Below are 9,302 nucleotides of genomic sequence, written 5' to 3' on the forward strand. Positions count from 1 at the left end.
CCCCGCCGCTGCCTCCTCCTCCTCCTCCTCCTCCTGCCCCGGGCCGGGCCGGGCCGGGCCGGGCCGGGCGCTGTGCTGCGGAGCGGAGCGGAGCGGAGCATGGCCGGGCGCCGGGACAGCGCGGCCGGGGACGGCTGGACCGTGCGTACCGGGGCCGGGGCGCGTGTGCGTGTGCGTGTGCGTGTGCAGGTGCGCCCTGCCCGTGGGAGACGCTTGTGTGCAAGGAGTGTGCGTGTGACTGTGAACTTGCAGCCGTGTGTGTGTGCACGTGTGCGCGTGTGAACTTTTAGCTGTGCGTGTGAACTTGCAGCCACGTGTGTATGTGCATGTATAAGAACTAGCAGCCATGTGTGTGAACTTGCAGCTGTGTGTGCGCGTGTGTACGAACTTTTATCTGCATGCGTGAACTTGCAGCTGTGTGTGTATGTGTGAGAACTAGCAGCCATGTGCATGCTATACACACACACACACACATAATATACACTGTGTATGTATATGTCCATGCGTGTGTGAACTTGCAGGTGTATGTGTGCACGTGTGTGAACTTGCAGCCATGTCTGTATGTGCGTGTGAGAACTAGCAGCCATGTGCACATGTGTGTGCATGTTGCCCAGGTGTGCACTTGCAGCCTTGTGTGCCTGTGTGAATGCGGGTGCACTCACACCTCTCTACATGATGGCGAGGGAAGGGGGTGTGCATGCAGCTGAACACACGTGTGTGCCTGTGTGTGCCCTTCCGCGTGGCACCTGCTCACTTGGCAGCTCTGCACTGCCAGGGGCTCAGGGCCCTGTCCCCGTCCGAGGGGCAGGAGGCTGGAGATTCGTCCCTGGGCGACTGAGCGAGCCGATGTGCATCTCGCACCAGCTGAAGCCTCTGGGGCTTCCCATTTCCAGCACCTCTGGGAGCTCTAGGGTCTGACCGCTGGGATCAGGGTGGGGCTGGGGCTGACCTTGCTTGGGAAGCTCCTCAGGAGGCTCCCCCACACTCCGGGCTGTCCCCAAACCTCTGTCCACCCCAAGCTGGTGCTTCCTACCCCATTCCTAGCCTCATGCATGCCCCAAAGCCAGGCCCAGTCCTCTGGCCCCGTGCAGGGCTGCAATGGCAGCTGGGCTGTGGGGCGGGGGCCGGGCCGACTGCACTGGCTGACACACTCCTTTCTCTCTTGCAGAACACCGAATTGTTTGAAATGATTGAAAAGATGCAGGTGAGTCGCCTCCCACAGCCCCCAAATCCAGAGCCCCGCAGCGCAGACAGGCTGCTCGTGCAGCTGGATGGGGCTCCTTCCTTCTGCCTCCCCAGCTGGGCTCATGCTTGTCCCGGATGCTCTGTGCCCAGGAGAGGCCTGGCAGGGCGAGCCCAGGGACTGGCACAGGTCAGGGTGGCAGCTGTCCCAGCTCAGCAGCCTCAGACCCGGAGGCCACAAACCCCATCACAGTGCAGCACCGGGCGCTGGGTGATGGCCCAAGGAGGGCTTGCGTTTCTGGGTCTGGGCCCCAAGCCCCAGCCTGCAGCTTCCTGGCAGCTCGGGGGTGTGAGCCCAAGGACTCGCCCCCTTCCCACCTCAGTGCCGTGGCAGCTTATCTGCTACGGACACGGGCACCTCTGCGGAGAGTGTTGACGGGCAGGTGCTTCCACCTGCGAGTGCCGCGCCCGAGCCTCGCTAGGGTGGTGCAGACATGTGAGCACCCCCAGACAGCCCCTGCCACCTGCACACACGGATGTGAGACAAAACAATGGCAACCACGCGCCTTGGCAGCTCCTTTGCCAGCTGCTAGCTCCCTTCCCCCTCTGCCCCCACGCCCAGAGCCTGCCGGAGCCATGCCAAGCAGGAACTGGCCTTCGCCTGCAGAGTAAACATGTCACAGGCCCTGATCCCCCGAGAGGCCTGTGCTCGGTGCCACACGCTGACTCTCTGCCCCTTGTCTCCCCCAGGGAAGCAGAATGGACGAGCAGCGATGCACCTTCCCTCCTCCTCTCAAGGTAGGTGCTGAGGGTGCTGCTTGCTGCCCTGGGGTCAAGCCCGATCTGCCCCAGTGCCCTCTGCTTCTGCTCCTCAGCACCACTCTTGGTACACAGCATTGCATGGTGCTGAGCTCCCGATATACACACTGCTAGTCCCCCCCCACGGCACCCCAAACTCTCCTGCAAAGAGGCTTCCTACTGTTGGATCCACGTCACTTGTGTAGGTGCCCCCGTGGGCAGTCAGGTGGCACCATCTAATGTTGTCCAGCAACCCAAGGCAGGATTTGACCCCAGAGCTCAGGATGCAAAAGGCTTTTGCCCAGCAAAGAGTGGCTGCAGCTGGGACCTGGGTCCGTGCCAGCCATCCCCTCTTCCAGGCCAGGCCAGAGTAGTGCCTTGTCTGCGGGAGAGGGGGAAAGTGATGGAAAGAGACAAGCAGAGGCACGTGGGACCCCAGAACCGGGGTGGGGCTGCACAGCCCGCTGGCCGGGGGGAGGCCATCTGACCTCGTGCCAGCCATGGCGGTGCTGATGTTTGCATCAGTGTCACTTCTCATTTGAATGTTCAGACTTGAACAAGAGCCAGGGAGGCACATGATGCCATCTGAGCAATGGGCTGGCTGGCTTCATGCAAGGAGGCACCAGTCCTTGCTGGCAGATCCAGGCAGGGTGATGCCTCTCGTGTCTCCTGGGTCAGGCCTTGTGCTGTGGCTGTCACCCCCGTCCAGCTCTGGTGTCTCCTGTGATGCCACGTGCTGCTCCTGTTCTGGGGCTGCCACTCCCCACCAGAGCAGCTGCAGCCGCGGTAGAGACCTGTCTACACTACAGCTCCCACTGTTGCTGAAGTACGGTGGGGGCTCCCTGGTGGTAACCCACTTGAGCTCTGCTGCCACGGAGCCCTGGGGACACATGGAGGGCTGGATTTTAAGGCCCTCAGCTGTCCTCCTGCCACTGGCAGGTCCTAGGAGGGAACCCAAGCCTGGGTGATGGAGCCAGGACCCTGCAGGGGCATGCATGGTGCATGCTGTCGGGGCAGGGGGAAGGAAGCTGTGCTGTATCCCCAACTCTCTGAGCCTTTGCTGTGTTTGTGCCTTGCAGACAGAAGAGGATTACATCCCCTACCCCAGCGTCCACGAGGTACCCATGCCGCTGCCCCTCACCGCCTGGGTATTTGGACAGGGTGTTTGCATTGCTGCGGGGCCAGCACGGGCCAGCGCCCTCCTCTCTGCCAGGCCCCCGGGACTGGGCCTGCAGGAGGGGCTACATCCTACGTTGCTAATGGCAGCCGTGGCTCTTCCTAGAGTTTCCTGTTGCTACAGCTCCAAGTGCAGAGGAGGCTCGAGGGGAAGTGACTTGCCCAGGGTCCCCGGGAAGTCAGTGGCAGAGCAGGGAGTCGAACTCAGGGCTCCACAGCCCCAGGCCGGTGCTCTGCTGGCCCTCACTGCCTCTCCGGGGAGCAGCTGGCTGGGTGGGTGGGGGCCTCGTGAGCTGGGCAGAGCATGCTTGCAGGCGGGCCTGGGGGGCTCTCACTGCTTTCTCTCCGTCCCGCAGGTGCTGGGCCGGGAGGGGCCGTTCCCCCTCATCCTGCTGCCGCAGTTCGGGGGCTACTGGATCGAAGGCACCAGCCACGAGCTGACCAGCGTCCCCGAAACCGAGCAGCTGCAGTCTCCCACCTCCAAGGTCAAGCTGGAGTGTAACCACACGGCCAGGATCTACAGGAAGCACTTTCTGGGCAAGGTGAGACCCCCCGCCCCTGCCTCAGGGCCTGGCCCAGGCAGGGAGATGGTCCAGGCCACCCCCGTTCTCTCTGCCCCTTGGCGGGTCTCGTCCCCAGCCCTCCCGGCTCTGGGGCTTTGCCCCGGTCTGGTTGCTTGTGGGACCCTTAATGGGGCTCTAGTGAAGGTCAAGGACCCCAGGGAGCTCCCCCCAGCACTTGTGAGGCAGACGCCCTGGTCGGTGGGTGTCTGGCTGGAGAGGGCTGTTGTGAATGGAGCGGGACCAAACCAGGGTATAAGTGCAGGGCTGGGCTTGCTCCTTCTGCTCTCACCTCTGCTGAGACCCAGGGGTCAGCTGGGCCCTGTCCGAGCCCCCTCGGGTGGACCCCTGGCTCGCCTGAGCACCGGGGCTGCTGTGAAAGAGCCGTGTGCTGGCACGCCAGCCTGTCCTCAGCGCCCGGCCGGGGCTTCCCTAGCAGCCCTGGCCCCAGCTGTGTTTGCCCAAGGATCTCATGCTGTTTGCTTTTGCACTTGCACACTGTGGCTTTGCTATGCATCTGGCTGCCGAGATGCTGGGAACAGCCTGTCTTCTCTGCGCTGTTTCCCGCGGAGGGGGCTGACCCCGGCCGTGCCAGCAGGCATCACCTGCCCGGTGCTCCCCGGCCCCCTTGGCTGCACTGCTGGGCCCCTCCTGCTCATGCCGAGCTCCCTTGCTTCTCCATCGCCCTGGCCGCCTCTCCTCCCCATGCTGTTCGGCTCCTCCTTGGCGTTGGCTCTGTCCATGCTAGGCTCTGGGATTGCAGGACCTAACTGTGTGATCAGGGGTCTCGTTGGCACAGCCCGGGGCCGGGGTATGGCAGGAACAGAAATGCAGATTTGCCTGATGGGAGGCCATGCAGCACGGTGCAGGACCCGTTCCCCAAGCCCCCGTCCTCGCCTCTGAGCGCTGGAAACGCTTCCCATCAAGCTGGCACGTTGCACGGAGATCCCAGATGGGGCAGCTTGTGCTGCGGGGTGAATCCCACAGCTCCCAAAGCCCATTAGGAGCCCCTTGCCTGGGCTGCCTCGGCCCCCTGAGAGATCCACCAGGGCTGCTTCAGCTGGTCCTAGTCCATCAATCATCTCCATTCCCCAGGCCGAGGGCACCCCCAGCCCGCCCGGAGAGCCAAGGTGCTTTCAGCAAGCCGGCCTGAGGGCCGCAGAGCTCAGCATCACCCTGGAGCTGTGGGATTAGGGGGTCTTTGCCCCTCAGGCCAGCCGGCCGCCCCGAGGGTGGGCCGTGTGGCGGGGGGGCAGCCCCTCAGGCCCTCGCCTGCCGTCTCCCCCCAGGAGCACTTCAACTACTACTCCATGGACGTGGCGCTGGGGCACCTCGTCTTCTCGCTCAAGTACGACGTCATCGGTGACCAGGAGCACCTGCGCCTGCTGCTGCGGTGAGCGCGGGGCGGGGGCTGCACCCCACGGCGGGGGGGAGGTGAGGGGGTGTCCCCCACCCCAGGACTGGGACTGGCCCCCTCACCTGGGTGGCCCTTGACGCCGCGTCTCTTGTTGCAGGACGAAAAGCCGCACGTACCACGACGTCATCCCCATCTCCTGCCTCACCGAGTTCCCCAACGTTGTGCAGATGGCCAAGGCATGTCCTGCGCCCCCGGGGAGCTCCCGGCACCCTCGCGGCACTGTGGAGGACCACATCCTGTGGCCCTTCTTCTGGGTCCCCTCGGGCCGTGCTCAGCCAGACCCCAGCGGGCACCTTCCCAGCCTCGGGGTTGAGACCAGGGGTCCCAGGCCTCCCTGCCCACCCCAGGGCACTCGCGGCCCAGGGCTGTGTGTCCAGCCCGCGACCCTGTCTGGGTAGCATGGGCAGTGGCAGGGCCGATGCACCAGACCCGGGGCAGCTCTGGAGCCCCTGGGTGCTGTGGACGGCACCCAGAGCCAGGCAGGGGCGAACCCAAGTGACCTTGGGGTGGGAGAGCAGAGCGGGTCCCCTGTGATGGCACGCACATGCACCCAGCCCTTTCCCACTCTCTCCTCTTGCAGCTGGTGTGCGAGGACGTGAACGTGGACCGCTTCTACCCCGTGCTGTACCCAAAGGTAGGCAGGGGGCACAAGCTTCAGGGCTCAGCTCTGTAGTGGGAACAGCCAGAGCAGGTGGAAGCTTTCCCCTTACCCGGGCAGAAACAAATACGGGCTTTCTGGTTCCCACAGGGCCCCCCTCCCCATTGCACACACGTGCACACATGCACACGCGTGCCCCCCACCCCGGCCCCGAGGTGGGTCCCTCTTGCTAGCACGATGCCCATGAACTCACCAGCCTCCCCCTGTCCTGCAGGCCTCCCGCCTCATCGTCTCCTTCGACGAGCACGTCATCAGCAATAACTTCAAGTTCGGTGTCATCTACCAGAAGCTGGGCCAGGTGGGTGCGTGCAGCCGCCGCCGGGGCAGACCGGTCCCCTGGGGCCTGGCACCGCTCCGGGTGTTTGTGAGCACTGGGGCTACCAACCCTTTGAGCGGCGAGGGCAGCAGGCCAGGACCCCTCCAGCAAAGGAAGGGTTAAAGAGATGGCCACCGGCCCCCTGTGCCCCCCCACAGGCTTTTTTAGGGTGGCAGCACCCCCTGGCAGCTGCAGCTGGGAATTGCAGGCCAGGGACCCTGCTTGGCCCTTTGCAAGCGTCTTTCCAAGGTGCAGGATAGGGACCTTCCTTTCCCACGTCTCCCGAGACCAGCACGAGGGTCCCGGGGAGACATGGGAAAGGCCCAGCAGCTAAGCAACTCTCTGCCAAGACATTGCAGGGACTGGAGGGAGGGAGGTCAGGTTCACTGGGGTACTCGGCACCGCAGCCAGGGCGTGCTCTCCCTCTCCACCAAAGTCTGCATGGCCGGGGGCTGCGCGCATCCTGGCCCCACGTGCTCCAGGCGGCCAGCCGCGCTGCTGCACGCCGGCACTAGGAGCCTGGGGGCTGTGTGTGAACCTCTCCGGGGCCGCGTGGACTGTCGGAGGCAGGCCTGCTCGCTGCCCGATGGCCATGGGCCGAGCCCGCCTGGAACAGCAGGTCCCTGCCCTGCCCTGGGATGCCAGCTTTTAGGTTCTGGCATTGTGCCTCAGTTTCCCCAGCTGAGGAATGGCCCTGTGCAGCTGGTGGGAGGGTGGATTCATTCAGCAGACTCCAATTCCCCCACACTTTGCTCCGGGGACGATGCAGACGGTCTCCTTCCCCATCCTTGCCCCGCAAGAAGCATCTCTCCCAGCAGCTCCTTGGGCGGCTGCCTGGCCTCCCCCTCCAGCCCCGCTCCCAGCCAGGGGGGCCCTGGGCAGAGCTTGCCGGCCCCCGTGCAAGCCCTCCGTGTGCTGGGCTCTTGCAGACGTCGGAGGAGGAGCTGTTCAGCACCAACGAGGAGAGCCCAGCCTTCGTGGAGTTCCTCGAGTTCCTGGGCCAGAAGGTGAAGCTGCAGGATTTCAAGGGGTGAGCGAGCTCCCTCCGCCCCCGCCAGCCTGGACCCGCGCAGGGGAGGGCGGCATCGTCCCGGAGGTGCTGACCTGGGCCTGGCGCTGCTCTCTGCCGCCGTGGGTGGGCAGGGGGCTGCGGACGGCTGGCCCCCGCCTGAGGCCCGTGTGTGCCCGGGGGCAGGTTCCGGGGCGGGCTGGACGTGACCCACGGGCAGACGGGAACCGAGTCGGTCTACTGCAATTTCCGCAACAAGGAGATCATGTTCCACGTGTCCACCAAGCTGCCCTACACCGAGGGGGACGCCCAGCAGGTAGGGGAGCGCAACCGGGCCTGACACAATCTGCACACACGTGTGCTTGCACATGTGTGCAAGGGTTTGCTCCAGCCAGCCTGACCCCTTCCCAGGGGTGAGCATAGCCCCCGTTCCGCACATGCGTGACTTATGTGCACACCCAAACATGCGTGCTACAGTCACTCTCAGCTTGTGAGAGGCCAAGGCCATGCCTGGGGATGAAGTAGGGGGTCAGGCTGGCAGTGGGGCGGGGACCTGGGGAAACCCTGCTGTTCCTCGGCCCTCCAGCATCCCCCCAGTCTCCCTGGCACACGTCCCAGCCTGCCCCTACCTCACCCGGGTGGCCTGGGCCCCCAGCTTGCTGTCGGGGCTAGCGCTGGGGCTCCAAAGCTCCCCTCCAAGCCTGGAAAATGACCCCCCTGCTCGTGCACTCAGTTGCAGAGGAAGAGGCACATAGGCAACGACATCGTGGCCATCGTCTTCCAGGACGAGAACACGCCATTCGTGCCGGACATGATCGCCTCCAACTTCCTGCACGCCTACATCGTGGTGCAGGTGGAGAGCCCCTGCTCCGACAACACCCTCTACAAGGTGAGGGCCCCCGCGGGGCAGCCCGGGACCCGGGCCCGGCCCCCCATGCCACCCAGGTCTGGCCTGCAGCAGGGACCTAGGGCCTGAGCCCCGGCCTCAGGGAGCAGTGGAGGTGGTCCTGCTGCGTCGCGAGCAGGGGTTCAGGACTCCTAAGGACTTTGGGACCAGAGTGGGGTCTGCTCATTTTGGCAGGGGATAGGAAAGCCAGGACTCCTGGGTCCTGTTTCAAGCCCTGCTGCTCACTGCTTTGGTGTGTGGGACAGAGCGTGTGTGCCTGTTTATCCGTGCCTCAGTTTCCCCCTGGGAGGATGACAGTACGCCTGGTCGTAAAGAGTTCTGAGTCCTAATCTAAGGGGCAGAAGGGGCGATCATTGCCTCCCAGCCTGGAAAGGATAACAGAGCCTTGTCCACCACCCTGCACCCTCCTAATGCTGCCTGGAGACCAAGCCCAGGCGCTGCAAAGACTCTTGAGCCCAAAGTCTGGCACAGCCCAGTCTGGCACTGGCTCAGGGGGACTGGCAGGGATTGGACCTCCTTCCAGAGGCACCCCGGGCTGTCTGCTCTCAACAGCCCCGAGAGGGGAGATAACCTGCTGTGGGTCCCTGCTGAGGGGTCTCAGTAACGCCTGGAGGAAGAGCCCCGACGGGCTGGGCCCTGCTGGCGATGCAGCTGGGGGTCCACGAGAGGCTCCTCCCGGGCTCTGTGAAGGCCTTTCTGGTTGCACCGAGGCTAGGGACTAGGCAGCTTATGGATCAAGGCGTCTTGCATGGGCATCCCGACCTGCCCTCAGCCAGACCAACAGCCCCGTGGCCGCGCTCCGTGCATTGCAGGTCTCCGTCACAGCCCGGGACGACGTGCCTTTCTTCGGCCCCCCGCTGCCCGACCCAGCCATCTTCAGAAAGGTAAGGCGCCGGCGGCCGTCACACGGGCCAACATGCACCCGCTCATCTGCCTGGACCGCCGGAGTGGGGAGCGCTGGGTGGGTCAGAGCCCAAATAGGCAGGAGCGGGGTCCCGTGTATAGCGTGCAGCTGGGACCTCGGGGGGCTCGGGGTTAACCCCTTCTTGGGCGGGTCCCCAGGGCACCGATTTCCAGGAGTTCCTGCTCACCAAGCTGATCAACGCGGAGTACGCCTGCTACAAAGCTGAGAAGTTCGCCAAACTGGAGGTGAGCCCCGCCGGGCATGGCCTGGCCCCTGGGGCCGTGTTCTTGGGGAGGCATCATCGAAGCACCTGCCTTAACTGCCCTCCCTTCCAGCAGCCCGCTCCCTGCATCGCTTGCGGCTCCTGTCTCTCTT

The 9,302-nt window shown here is 64.6% G+C and overlaps 1 protein-coding gene across 1 annotated transcript in view; it reads left to right on the forward strand.

Moving 5' to 3' along the window:
• Positions 1 to 9,302, forward strand: part of RAP1GAP (RAP1 GTPase activating protein) — a 50,837-nt gene that overhangs the window by 30,686 nt on the left and 10,849 nt on the right. The window contains exons 4-16 of the mRNA XM_025203703.1: positions 1,169 to 1,204; positions 1,933 to 1,980; positions 3,060 to 3,098; positions 3,513 to 3,698; positions 5,006 to 5,109; positions 5,231 to 5,309; positions 5,714 to 5,767; positions 6,006 to 6,089; positions 7,037 to 7,137; positions 7,303 to 7,432; positions 7,850 to 8,005; positions 8,836 to 8,907; positions 9,086 to 9,172. Of these exons, the coding sequence (XP_025059488.1) occupies positions 1,169 to 1,204; positions 1,933 to 1,980; positions 3,060 to 3,098; positions 3,513 to 3,698; positions 5,006 to 5,109; positions 5,231 to 5,309; positions 5,714 to 5,767; positions 6,006 to 6,089; positions 7,037 to 7,137; positions 7,303 to 7,432; positions 7,850 to 8,005; positions 8,836 to 8,907; positions 9,086 to 9,172 (1,176 nt within the window). The remainder of the gene's footprint in view (positions 1 to 1,168; positions 1,205 to 1,932; positions 1,981 to 3,059; positions 3,099 to 3,512; positions 3,699 to 5,005; positions 5,110 to 5,230; positions 5,310 to 5,713; positions 5,768 to 6,005; positions 6,090 to 7,036; positions 7,138 to 7,302; positions 7,433 to 7,849; positions 8,006 to 8,835; positions 8,908 to 9,085; positions 9,173 to 9,302) is intronic.

Source organism: Alligator sinensis, unplaced genomic scaffold (assembly GCF_000455745.1).
Source record: "Alligator sinensis unplaced genomic scaffold, ASM45574v1 scaffold512_1, whole genome shotgun sequence".
NCBI lineage: Eukaryota > Metazoa > Chordata > Crocodylia > Alligatoridae > Alligator > Alligator sinensis.